Source organism: Acromyrmex echinatior, chromosome 14, assembly GCF_024713525.1.
Source record: "Acromyrmex echinatior isolate Ae372 chromosome 14, ASM2471352v2, whole genome shotgun sequence".
NCBI lineage: Eukaryota > Metazoa > Arthropoda > Insecta > Hymenoptera > Formicidae > Acromyrmex > Acromyrmex echinatior.
Window position 1 is genome coordinate 1,828,836 of NC_141865.1, and position 12,655 is coordinate 1,841,490.

The following is a 12,655-nucleotide window of genomic DNA, read 5'->3' on the forward strand; positions in this document are numbered from 1 at the left end:
ATCGTTTCATAAAAGTTTTAGCCTTATTTTAAAGATATACAAATAAATTCAATGAGAATAATTTATGCAATAGTAACTTACTCGTTTATCGAGTATTCCTTCCAGAAATCCAATTTAATATTGAAAGATAATGATTAATTATTTATTTTGAGTATTAAAAACACTGTTGTTCAGCTTAATAAATAACTAATTATTTTTGTTCAGCGTATTAAATTTCTACAAAGGATATAAATACAATATATTGCGAACAATATCTCGTGTTTTTACTTATATATGTACCGAAAAGGAATATTCAGACAGATTCATCATGTCTGGATAGACTCAAGCTCTCCTTTTCGCAGGAAAGAATTCTCGGAAGAGTGATATCTTACGTCACGTGAATAATTATTATATAAGAACACACAACGGTTTTCGAATTTCTTATGCAACTGTTACTTGCAAAATACTGATCGACGATCGAAGTAAAACTGATCCTTTTCAGGGGAAATATACATCGAGGTTAGTAACCGCTTTTCATTTTCTTTCTGCTTCCGTCAGTTTTTATTTGCGGATCGCAATTCGTATTTGTTCGTATTTGTTACAATTTGTTAGCGTGAAGTTATCGCAAAAATTGTATGAATGGATACTGTATGAATAATCGCTAATATATAATACATAATAAAGTAAATATATTTGATAACATTGATAAGTTTTTATTATATAAGTCCTGAAAAAATATGTATCTCATTTGCTATAACGACATAACTAAAAAATTGTCATTTTGGAGTTGCTTACAGAAAAAGAATGAAAACATTAAAAAAAAAAAAGACTTATTCCCTCTACAATCAGTCGAAATTAAATTTCAAAATATTACGAAATTTTAATGATTTGAACTTATTTTTCTGTTTGTGTTTTTATAATTGTATCATCGCAAATGAGTGACATATATTGAGCATCTCCGTGTAATTTCATCGTCTTTGTCCTTATATAGCAGCTCTTTCTAGTACGTTATTCACGATGGTTTCAACATGGGAGGATTTCTATGCGAAGCATCCACCCCCTCAAGACTTGGCACAAAATGAACAGGCGTTGAAGGAATTCACTAGGAAGCATCTCGAGGCTGGTAATAAAGTGGTATTGGTGACGGTAAGTCACCCAGGATTTGAGAGCTGATTTGACTATGATTTTGCTACGACGTTTTAACTGAAATCATGTTTATTTGATTTGCAGAGTGGTGGTACGACGGTACCCTTGGAACATAATACAGTGAGATTTGTAGATAATTTCAGTGCGGGTACAAGAGGTTCAGTTTCAGCTGAATACTTTTTGGAGTATGGATACGCAGTTATTTTTATGTATAGGTAATAAAACTTGTACACTTCTTGTATAGCAGAGTCAGGAATAGACTTTTAGATGATCAGGACAAAAGAAAGACTCTTAATGACGAAAAAATATTTCTTTTACAATATATAATAAAAAAATAATAGATGACAAATAAAACATGATAAATATGATAACAAATTATGTGCGTATGTTACAAATGAGCGAAATATGTAGTTATAACAATAAAGTCAAAGTGTATGTATTTTCTATATTTATATAAATAATATTAATTTTTGTACAAATTCATAGGAAATATATTGTTTCAGTTAAAGTAATACTTTTCGCTTTGATAATTGCTCGCTTTGATAATACGAAATTGCAAATTACATATTTTATCAAAATTTGTATCGTTACATATTTCATTGTCATTTAATCTAATGCATAGCAAATGCTCAACGGCGAATGATTATAGTCACCGTTAGTAGCGATTAAATTAAAATATATAGAAATTTATATTGTTATTTTTATACTGCTTCAAATGCTTTTTTATATAGCAAGTATAGGATAATGTATAAACTTTTGTTTTTACATTTTCAGAGTTAAATCTTTAGAACCATTCTCGAGACACTTTATAGGTCAGAAGTTTTTAGACCTGCTTCAAATATCAGACAATAATGAAAATCCTGTTATCACAGGTGAATTACAGAGAATAATTAACCATAATCTTTGAAATTAATCCACATTAATCAAATGTTATTATTATACTTTTTTGTTGCAGTACTGCCAGAACATACACAGAAGGTAACAACAGTACTGCGAAAATATAGAGAGGCATTTAATGAAAAAAAATTACTGCAAGTTACTTTTACAACTTTCTCTGAATATCTCTGGTTGCTGCGATCTGCTTGCCAAGCATTAGCACCTCTGGAGAACAAAGCTATATTATATTTAGCAGCAGCGGTCTCGGATTTTTACATTCCTTCCAATGAGATGGTAGATATGTCATTCACACATAAAAAACTTTCTCATTTCATGAAATATAATATATTCTGTTACTTTATTACTATATATATAAATTTCTGAGATCATTTTTAAATGAAAATTTTAATATCAGAACGTCAAAGCTATAATAGTTTTTGAATTATAAGTATTTAAAGTTAGCGAATCCTATCGCTTAAAGTTTGCGCGTTTAAATATGGTTAGCACTTTACTATTACATCTGAACGCGTGAACTGGTGATATGATTCACTAGCTTTAAGTGCTTGTGATTCAATTATACCTTGATATTCTAATATTAGGATTTTCATCTCAAAATGATCTCAGAAATCTACCCGTAAGCGTTGTCATGGTCTCTACCAGACATATTGTATATACAATAAAATTTTTTTCAGTCAATCCATAAGATTTCCTCGAGTGGGCCACCAACTATATCTCTTCAATTAGTACCAAAGATTTTAGCTCCATTAGTTAGTTTGTGGGTACCAAAAGCATTTGTAGTTTCATTTAAATTAGAAACCGATGAAAGCTTGCTGATTTCTAAGGCGAGGACTGCCCTTAACAAATATCATCACAACGTAAGTAATTATTATTGTAATGGTATCGAGTTTTCTGTAAGATAATTCTAAATTTTGAATGCTTTTAGCTTGTAATAGCCAACATGTTGCAAACTAGAAAGCAACAAGTGATTATTGTAAGCAAGGAAACCAATTACGTTTTGTCTCTTACAAACGAACAATTAGATAATGGTGAAGAAATTGAACAATTAATTGTAAGAGATCTCATTGAAAAGCATATAAAGTAACTATGTGGTCCAAAAAAGTTAGTTGATAAATCTGTTTCAAGTTATACAAAATATGTTTTTAATTTTATATATAAAATGTGCATTTTGAAAGTAAATAATGTATGATATTATAATGGTGGTAATGGGAGAGAGATATATATATATATATATAAACCTGTGAGTATATATATATATATATACAGCATTGTAAAGCAATATAAATGTACAGAATTCATTTACAAATGTTGTTATTTAGTACAGCAGATATACATTCATATTTTTGTACAGATTACATAGCAAACAGAATGTCTGAACAGATTTACATTTTCTTATTGATTAATGGGATATATATTTCTTAAAATAAATATTTAATTTATATAGAGGATCTATGTGAGCTGTGAGACTTGAACATTCTTTGATCCGTAGAATTATTTTTAAGATCACTGTTCGTGTCAGATATTAGATTATATTATCTGATCATTATTAGTTTATATTATCTGATTTTATATTATCTGTATATAAATGCCTTTATCTTTTATAAAACAAATAAAAAAAATCTTAATTTTTTAGACTAGCTAATAACATATTGATTTTATCTACGAATTGTCTATCTGATGATCCGCATTGTGCCAGCACAAATGTGAGAGCCGAAGCGTCTTTTTGTTCGTATGCTGTTTGTGCCGCTTCGCTAAGCAAACTGCAGAATTATAGTAGATAGTCATATTGTTATATGTAAATCTTATGTACGTCTTTTAAAAAAAAATATTTTTTTTCAAGTACTTACTTTAACTTCACTAAATACTTCACTTTGAGATCATCTTTAACTTTGACTAAATATTTCCTTGCTTCTAATTTTTCATTATACTTCAGGCATTCATCTATAAACGGCTTAAACATAGAAATTATTGAAACATTATTTCATCGCATCGACGAACAAATAGATGCATGTATAGTTATATACACTCACCCGCAAAAAAACAGGCCATTAATAACAATTTTTTAATATTTTTTAATAGCGAAATTAATAATTCAGCGAAAAATAATTGTATTGAGATGAATCAAAACTCAAATTAAAACTTAAACATTTTCTTTGATGAAAATCAAATTTGAGTTACATAAAATGTATTATAAAATATATTCCAAAATGACAGATATTGAAGATGGACATTGCAAGATAGAGACAAAAATTGTTTCTTCAAACTATTGCATTGTTTAGGGGAATTGATTGCCAGGCATAAAAGTTAATGAGTTTTTAAACTCATTTATTTCCAAACAAATCTATTTTAAATATTTTTTTAAATGATTTTTTTTTTAAACAAAGTTATACATTTTAAAGAAAGTGTTACAAAATGAACAACTTTTTCTTGGAAACTCAAAAAACTTAGAAACGAATTATTGTGGAAAATTATCAAAAAAAAATTAAAGGACTTCAAGTCATGAATATTCAAGCAAGCAGAATCTTTAATCAGAAGAATCTTCAATCAGGAATGTTCAAGCTTTAATTTGAGCTTTAGTTTATCTCAATACAATTATTTTTCGCTATTGATGAGTTAACGTTATCAAAAACATTAAAAATTTGTGTTAAAATTTAGTGATTCGTTTTTTTTGCGTGCGCGCGCGCGAGATCAGGTGAAGGATCAAATCTTTTTTTTAATGAAACACCATATTTTTTATTTCAGAATCTAATAGCTGGTGTCAAGAGCTTTTCAAAATACTATAATAAAGTCTCTTTTTAATAAGTATTTTTCAAGTTATAAGACTTGGAAGTTACAATACTACTGGCATTAGCATTATGTAAAACCATAATCAGACTATGTATTGGAGATTGAGATTGCAGATTGAAATATAGGGCTCCGTCTATTTTTCCAATCTTCAATCTCAACCAATAAGCTTCTAGTATTTAAGTCACGTGGCTAACCTCACCAAATGTATTGGTGTATGTACAAAATAATAAGTTATAACGGGTTATAAGAAGTACAAACACAGCAAAATTAAACATGCAAATAAATGAAATGCGTATTCAATAATTTTTAATATGTGTGATTCTAGCTATCCGATATTTCTTACTAATTTCAATCTTACAAAAATCGTACAAAATGAAATAAGAGATATAACTTCCAACTTCGCCTTGATTTTAACAAATGTTATCTAAGACGTGATCCTGAACAACACTCAAAAGCTTTTAGCCATCGATTGAACACCTTGCGTAATGCTAATGCTGACGATACAGTAACTTTCAAGCCTTATAATTTGAAAAATATTTAATGAAAAATAACTTTATTACAGTGTTTTGGAAAGCTATCAACATCAGACGCTATTAGATTCTGGAATTAAAAGCTATCAACACCAACGTTATTAGATTCTGGAATCAAAAGTAAGGTGTTTGTTAAAAAAAATCGATGTAATTGAGCTGACCTTGGCGATACCTGAAATCAAAAATTGTAGAGTTCAAAAAGATAAAATCAATAAATAGATCTTTTTGGACCCTACAACTTTTGATTTCAGGTATATGCAATTCATATATATATATATATATGCAAAAACAATGCATTTGGTTATTTATTGTACCTCATAGCCAATAGGAGACTTTTTGCTTTTAGAGAATTTTTCCAAATCATTCCATAAACCTTGTTCTGCTAAACACTGTATTTTTAGCCACCAATATCTGTATTAAAATATCATTTATGTAAGACAGTATACAGTTCACTAAATATAAAAGTTTTATAAAAAAAAATTAATATACACTACCTCCGATCTGGTATTTTATACTCCGATCGTAATTTATCTGCCAATTTCAACTCGTTACGCAATAATAATATTCTCACGGTATCGTGCAAAGGCTTTCCCACAATCGATTCGTGTAACGTATCTTCTAAAGATCTCTGATATTTCAATAATTTTATCTGTTCTTCTGTTAACGACGCATTAGTATCATTACGAGCCAATCTAAAATTTTCCTGAGCCGATTGCAGTAATGCGTCTCTCGACATCGTATTCTAAAAATGTGCGGCAGTATTTTATTTTCTTGACTTTATATTACAAAAAAGTTTTCAATTATAAATGCAAAAAGATTGAGTACTAACTTTTCGTTGATAACTCTCGGTGATAAACCACACTGCTTGCGAATGAAAATCATCGTATTGATTATAAATATCACGTAATGTCTCTCTATTATGGCTCTGACAATATTTAATATATAATGCCATTGCTAGAGGACAATGCATTATAGACATCTGCATTAAAGATCAATTATAAAAACACATAATTATCTGTGCTTGAAATAAAATATTACTGCTTACTTGAAAGTCGCCAAGTGTCATATTTTCTCTGAGATGAAGAATGACAGTATAGACTAGATCCGTATTACCGCTTTCTACGGCTTTATGCAAAGCAGCGCGTTCCTCGCCAAGTGTCAATAATAAAGGTACTTGTTGATGCGCTCGTGGTTCATAATCAATTAACTGAAAAGGCGCTAATAGTATAAATAGTTCTTCTCTGCGGTAAAGTATATGATGTATAATATATTTATTAATATAAATAGATTTACTTTAATCGCCAATTGTTTTCGCCCGCAGTCCGCCGCTCTTTTCGCAATTTCGCTATACGAAACACCAGGTGCATATCCTAATTTATCAGCAATTTCTTCTGCTATTTGTTCCTTATCTAACTGCGTTTGTTTCACCTATAAAGTAGAAAACAAAAATATATTTGTTAGTCCAATTCGCACATAAAATTTCACCACTTCACGTATTATTTATCTTACTTTGTAGCAAGCCCAATGTGCTAATATTCTACTTTCCCCATCAATCTCGGGTAATTGCAAGTGACGTGCTATTTGTATGCTTAAATAATAATGTCTTCGTGCTACCAGTCGGTCTAGTAACACTTGATTCGTGAGAATATTAAATCTAGTATCATTAAGGATTTCCATAGAAATATTTAATTGCAATAATTATAAAAAGAAAATATGAAGAATATACAAGAAGATCCTGCACAATATCAACTGAATACAAAAGGATACTGCGCATATGTTAATGGAATGCCCACAGCAGGATGCCTCACTGCATTTAAGACTCTTAAAATCCTACACATTTGAACATAATATTCCGAATCTATCGTTTTGCTAAATCCTTTTCCAAATTTAGCAGCCTAATAAAAACTTGATAATATTAAACAATTTGATCTCAACAAACGTACACACGTTCTTCTCTCAATGTCCAACTTACCCTCATCAGAATTTTTTGTGTTTCAAAATCGAATTCGTGACTTGCACCATCGATGCATGCCTTTATTGCCGAATCCAGTTTATCTTTCACTAAATCTATATAACTATCGGCCTTGTGGCTCTTCTTTTGAAATTGCTTAGAGGCTTCTAAGAGATAGGATGCAGGATCCGTTGAGTTGATTCTAAATATTCTTTGTACAACGTTTGGTACTTTCTGAATCATTTCATGGGAACTGCTCGACAGCACGCGTACTCCGTCGATTTCCGTAACTAAGTGTACTGGACCATCATAATTGTATACTATAGTATCAGCCATACGTCCCACTACCATTATCGTACTGTTCCAGCTGCACACCACAGCTTCTGTGCCACACCTACAAATGTTTGTCAAATTCTAATATCGCTTTAAAAAGACAATAGCTAAAATGGATTGATTTTGATCCGCAATGAGAAATAAAAGCGGTAGTTTTTGAGCTGTCGAATCTAATCCTGATCTTCAAGAAATTGTAATTTGTCGGAGATATTTAAGTCAGCATATGAAGCCATTAAATGTATTGTTTTATTGTAATTATTATTATTATATAATATTATATTAATTCACATTTTACTGCTGATAAAACATGAAAATGCTGTAATCTCTAATTATTCATATTTAAATTTTAAAAAATAAAAAAATACTAATATCTAAAAACAGAGCCATTTTCAATGAGAACTATTTCAAATCTTCATTATAGTACCTGAAAGTTGTTATGCATTTCTTGTTAAGTACATAAGGGAAAGAAAATCTTGAAATTGAGCATAATGAATAACAAGATTCTCAGGTTCTCATAGTTAAGATAGTTCTTATAATGCCTATTTTTAAATATTAACTTTTTTTACCTTTTTATGAAGCAAAACATGAACCACTAAAAATAGCAAAGATGAAATATTATTAGTTTTAGTGGGAGAAAAACATGAATTGATATGTTCCTAAACTCAACAATAATAATTTAGGGTACTAAATGTTTATAGAGCTTTATATGTTTATTTTAATTTCTGATAAATCAAAATTTGTTTTAATGTTAAAATCAAATTCAATAGCTTAAAAACAAAAAAATTATTACTTGCTACTTACGAGAACAAAAATTAGTCTATTTCATTGTTCCTTATAGTTTATTAAACTTAAAGAATTTAAATAATTATCTTTACTAACCAAGCTATATTCGTTAGAGGTTCCTTCATATTTGTATAGCATTCACAATATTTCTCTCTAAAGTCTATCGAACCGATATACAAATGTCCAGTATCAGAATAAAGTGCAATATGTCGATTGTTGTTAGACGCAGCTATCGCTATTACACTATTAATTTTATTGTTGAACAAATTGTTCTAAGAAACAAATTAAAGTAGTCTGGATTAGATATTTTTAAATTCATGTAAAATAAATTATAATAATGTTGGGAATTATACAACATTATGCTTACAAATGAAAAAGTATTCTGATGAGATTGATGAATTACAAATATTCCTTCTCTATTTGACAAAATCACTTGTGTCTCTCTTTCGCAATGTACCATGTACCAGCAATCAATTGGACCATACCCTAGAAGTAACAATTGTGATGACAAAAATTCAATGAACATATAAATATATTATATTTACTTGGTATATCAGTGATTGGCCGGACTTTAGGCTCAGACACATTATTCACTAGAAATATACGATTGGTGGACGTTAAAACAGCTATCCCAGTACTGTTAGACGTCATAAAGAATTTTGCATCAACAACTTTAGTATCTTTGGCTGCCTTGAAAAGAAAAAGATAACATGTTCATAATTAAAGATTAATGTTATCTCATAATTAACTCAAAGCTTGATTCTTGCAAACAATAGAAGAGAATATGAAATGAGAATCATAAGCATGTTGTTATAAATGTAATGTTTCAACTCTTATAAGAGAACAATGGTACGTTTTTTGACTATACTAAGTCTTCATCTGCCAATTGAACAAAGGATTATATCTCATAAGAAATCATACAATAGAAATAAAAATAAATATATATAAAAACAAACAAGAGCAGACAGAAAATAAAGAAAGTATTAAATGAAATAAATTGAAGAAAAACAAAAATTATAAGATCAATAAGAGGTCATTTAAGTCAGATAATTAAAAATAAGACATAAATAAAATATAAATAAAACAATATAATGCTACATCATAAGTGAATCAAGTTGTCAAAATGGATATCCGTGGTTAAAATATAAAACAAAATTATATGAGATAAAATTATATGAGATAAAGATTTACATTTCAGTCAGCTTACATTTCCCATACTAAAGGTATGTTGATAAGTTCCAAACATGTCGTATATGAGAACCATGCCATCATCTTGCACACATAGCAATTCTTCTTGTTGAGACCAACCAAATGATATCAGTTGTCCACTGCTCCACTAATAGATAATTAAAAGAATAAGAAACAAAGATAAAAATAAGTAAAGTCACAAAGTCTCCAAACCAAAGAGATCTCACTTGCAACTTGGCTGTCAATTTTCCTGATGATGTATACAGCAATATTAAAGGTTTGCTGGCACCTTGAATCTTGACAAATTTTTTAGGATTTCTTGTTACAGCAATAGAGCCTCCGTATGGTGCTGCTACTACCAAGTTGTTGTTGGAAATCTCATGTTGGAAGGATATTGGATATAACTCAAATTTGCTGAAATAAAAATCAGTAACATGCTGTCAGTAGCTGCATTCAACAGAGAAAGCAGCTTTGCAAGTATTGTAAAATTCTTTAATATGATGGTTTATAATTTTGATATATAGTTTATACATTTGTGCAAGTTGCAAAGCTGCTTTCTCTGCTGAATGCAACCAATGCATCAAACGATGTCAGATTACTTGTCAAAAATACAAAACTTAATCATGTAAATACGTTATATTTGAAAATATGTACATAAATTTTTCAGAGTATATTTACCGAAAGTATACGTCTCGTCCCAGAGGAAACCAATCGGCAGTTAGCATCGCCGACATTTTTCGATGCTATTAATGCGAGATGTCAGATGATATAAATTACAACCATATAGATTCTTTTTACACCATTAAATCGATCAGTATACGCATCAAATTAGTGCGGACTAAATATTTAATACGTTCTTATTTACATCGATCTGTCTCACAACATCTCACAACAGATTAGGTTAGGTGATATTATAGGTCTGTTTTTTATTGCTGCACTAGACTCTCTTTTTCGCTTTAAACAAATACAATATCAAACTCACTTTAAGTTCTAAAAATGTACACTAGTTCAGCCACAGAAAATAGATCTCTTATGACTACGAGGGGATGCGTTTCGAATTAAGGCCGCAGCACAGACTTTTGCACAATTCATAGTGCATAAGAGAATCAACCAATCAGAATTTTTCCTTTCCTTCTATTTCACGGAAAAGAAGAACTTTGATTGGTTAGTAAGCATTTCGGTATAAAGTGTGCAGAGCCAAAAGGCCCTCATCAAATTTCTCTCTGCTGTATAGGCTGTGTAAGTGCTCTTTATAGAAACGTTGTAAACCATTCCTGAAATGTCCTCTCAGTCAGTCTTAGATCTTGGGTTTCGCTTTAGTTGTTATATGTGGTTATATGACTATACACACAAAATCATTAAAAATAGTGTTATTTATTTATTTATTTATAAACGAATATCACGTTTATGAAACATACTCTTTTACATAACAAAACATTACAACGAAGTACAAAAATATACTTTTCATAATTCTGTATGCAAGCTAACTCATTTATGTTATTTATCTCTCAAAAATGATCTTGAACATATTAAATGCAATCGTGGGCGCCTCCAGTTTTGTATATACTTGCTACATTTTGTGCAGATTAACTTATTTTTTATCAAGTCATGGAGATAATGAAAATTCACACACAATATTAGGTATGTTTTTGTTAAATGATTCCAAACTGAGCGATTTCCTATTAGTAGTATATTACTGTTACAAATTAAGAATAAAAAAGAAAGATACAAAAATATTTTTATTCTTATATTTTTTTGCATGTGTACATATATATATTTTTTGAGTTATAAATAATGTTTATAATAATTTTGATAAGATTAAACTTGCATATGTGCAAACACCTCGATTGTTTTCAGATGACAATGCAGAGAAATCTACTTTATGGTCTCTTCTAACAGATATGTTACTTATTACAACATTTATCTTTCAACACTCTATTATGACCAATGAGCTCACTAAATTTACCTTCTGTAGACTAAACATTGAATACCTTAGCAGGAGTATTTATAATGCTTGTAGTTCGGCATGTCTTCACTTTTTAATTAATAAATGGCAGCAGACTCCAGCTGTAACAATCTGGAAGTTTGAAACTTCCAACAAGACAGTCTGGACGATATTTTCCAGCCTCCATGTATTTGCTTGGAGTATTATTTACAGTGGATGTATTATGATGGACATTGCCGAGCTCTGCGGGCTCAAGCAAATATGGTACAAAGTATCTAAAAAGAATAGTCCACTGGATAGGAAATCTAGAGAACTTTGCAGATATATGAGACATATGAGGCATCCTAGTTTTATTGGATTTGTTACTATTTTGTGGATTTATCCTGTCATGAGGTAAAATTTCATAAAGTTAAATTTAATTTTTTTGCATCAGCTTCTTTTAAATCAAGTATATTAATTTACAATCCATGCTAAATAATTTTGAGTGCTTTTATAGAATACATTTTGTGCCAATATTTACAGATTAAAAAAAAATTTATTATTTTAAGCAAATTCTAAAAACAAGTATAGAAAAACAAATAAAAGGTAAAATAACTTTGATAAATATGATTTTTTTACAGTGCGGATCGAGTATTATTGGGTACCATATTGACAATGTACATGGCATTATTATGGACACTAGATTCCGAAGACTATAATTATCACATTAGATATTTCAGACAGAAACAAATAGAATTATCTTAATTATATTAAATTTTTTTCATCTCGATTCTTCATGCTTTAACATCTCTTTTCTAATTTACATTAATTTCATATCACATTTATATAACAAATTAATATATAAATTTATATATATATATATATATATATATATATATATATATATATATATATATATATATATATATTGGGTGTGTGTGTATATATATATATATATATATATATATATATATATATATATATATATATATATATATATATATATATATATATAATCAGAGTTGAGAATATTAAAAAAATAATGTGTTACTATACAGTTACTTTTTTATTAAAAGTACTGTATACTCATAGTATACTCGTTATCATTATTAGTTATACATTATAAAAACTAATGCGTTA

The 12,655-nt window shown here is 29.2% G+C and overlaps 3 protein-coding genes and 1 long non-coding RNA gene across 9 annotated transcripts; 3 read left to right on the forward strand and 1 right to left on the reverse strand.

Moving 5' to 3' along the window:
- The first annotated feature begins 81 nt into the window (after positions 1 to 81).
- Positions 82 to 3,467, forward strand: Ppcs (phosphopantothenoylcysteine synthetase). Of its 4 annotated transcripts, none has more exons than XM_011057872.2 (7): positions 82 to 498; positions 971 to 1,125; positions 1,210 to 1,340; positions 1,900 to 1,997; positions 2,081 to 2,295; positions 2,694 to 2,876; positions 2,945 to 3,467. In XM_011057872.2, the coding sequence occupies exons 2-7, from the start codon at positions 997 to 999 to the stop codon at positions 3,101 to 3,103; spliced, it is 915 nt and encodes a 304-aa protein (XP_011056174.1). In that variant the 5' UTR covers positions 82 to 498; positions 971 to 996; the 3' UTR covers positions 3,104 to 3,467. The 4 variants fall into 4 exon arrangements, with proteins under 4 accessions (XP_011056174.1, XP_011056176.1, XP_011056175.1 ...); XM_011057874.2 differs by having other exon boundaries at positions 984 to 1,125; XM_011057873.2 differs by lacking the exon at positions 82 to 498 and adding an exon at positions 505 to 662.
- Positions 3,314 to 10,652, reverse strand: Vps16A (vacuolar protein sorting 16). 3 transcript variants are annotated; one of them, XM_011057869.2, is made up of 16 exons: positions 10,270 to 10,652; positions 9,819 to 10,005; positions 9,611 to 9,739; positions 8,949 to 9,093; positions 8,771 to 8,889; positions 8,500 to 8,675; positions 7,309 to 7,681; positions 7,104 to 7,231; positions 6,846 to 6,990; positions 6,630 to 6,764; positions 6,382 to 6,543; positions 6,166 to 6,315; positions 5,831 to 6,078; positions 5,651 to 5,747; positions 3,867 to 3,970; positions 3,314 to 3,779 (listed from the first exon to the last, which is right to left on the reverse strand). In XM_011057869.2, the coding sequence occupies exons 1-16, from the start codon at positions 10,323 to 10,325 to the stop codon at positions 3,641 to 3,643; spliced, it is 2,493 nt and encodes an 830-aa protein (XP_011056171.1). In that variant the 5' UTR covers positions 10,326 to 10,652; the 3' UTR covers positions 3,314 to 3,640. The 3 variants fall into 3 exon arrangements, 2 of the variants coding, with proteins under 2 accessions (XP_011056171.1, XP_087269037.1); XR_015547256.1 differs by having other exon boundaries at positions 3,638 to 3,779; positions 3,867 to 3,960; XM_087412911.1 differs by lacking the exons at positions 3,314 to 3,779; positions 3,867 to 3,970 and adding an exon at positions 5,307 to 5,444.
- On the forward strand, positions 5,099 to 5,686 carry LOC105147093 (uncharacterized). Its single transcript, XR_846266.2, has 2 exons — positions 5,099 to 5,288; positions 5,369 to 5,686. It is a non-coding gene; the product is annotated as an uncharacterized LOC105147093 (long non-coding RNA).
- A 207-nt stretch (positions 10,653 to 10,859) lies between the features above and the next one.
- On the forward strand, positions 10,860 to 12,305 carry LOC105147095 (nurim homolog). The gene is made up of 3 exons (XM_011057870.2): positions 10,860 to 11,232; positions 11,449 to 11,929; positions 12,157 to 12,305. Exons 1-3 carry the CDS (start codon positions 11,106 to 11,108, stop codon positions 12,278 to 12,280), a joined length of 732 nt encoding a protein of 243 aa, XP_011056172.1. The 5' UTR covers positions 10,860 to 11,105; the 3' UTR covers positions 12,281 to 12,305.
- Positions 12,306 to 12,655: the final 350 nt, after the last annotated feature.

What these genes read in the sequence shown, in the direction of transcription:
- LOC105147095 (XM_011057870.2), top strand. Translation starts at nt 11,106, where the DNA reads ATGATCTTGAACATATTAAATGCAATCGTGGGCGCCTCCAGTTTTGTA. An exon ending in AAATTCACACACAATATTAG is followed by an intron (nt 11,233 to 11,448) that starts GTATGTTTTTGT and finishes GATTGTTTTCAG; the next exon opens with ATGACAATGCAGAGAAATCT. An exon ending in TGGATTTATCCTGTCATGAG is followed by an intron (nt 11,930 to 12,156) that starts GTAAAATTTCAT and finishes ATTTTTTTACAG; the next exon opens with TGCGGATCGAGTATTATTGG.
- Ppcs (XM_011057872.2), top strand. Translation starts at nt 997, where the DNA reads ATGGTTTCAACATGGGAGGATTTCTATGCGAAGCATCCACCCCCTCAA. An exon ending in TGAAAATCCTGTTATCACAG is followed by an intron (nt 1,998 to 2,080) that starts GTGAATTACAGA and finishes TTTTTGTTGCAG; the next exon opens with TACTGCCAGAACATACACAG. An exon ending in TTAACAAATATCATCACAAC is followed by an intron (nt 2,877 to 2,944) that starts GTAAGTAATTAT and finishes GAATGCTTTTAG; the next exon opens with CTTGTAATAGCCAACATGTT.
- Vps16A (XM_011057869.2), bottom strand. Translation starts at nt 10,325, where the DNA reads ATGTCGGCGATGCTAACTGCCGATTGGTTTCCTCTGGGACGAGACGTA. An exon ending in GGACGAGACGTATACTTTCG is followed by an intron (nt 10,006 to 10,269) that starts GTAAATATACTC and finishes TTTTTATTTCAG; the next exon opens with CAAATTTGAGTTATATCCAA. An exon ending in TGACACTTGGCGACTTTCAA is followed by an intron (nt 6,316 to 6,381) that starts GTAAGCAGTAAT and finishes TCTTTAATGCAG; the next exon opens with ATGTCTATAATGCATTGTCC.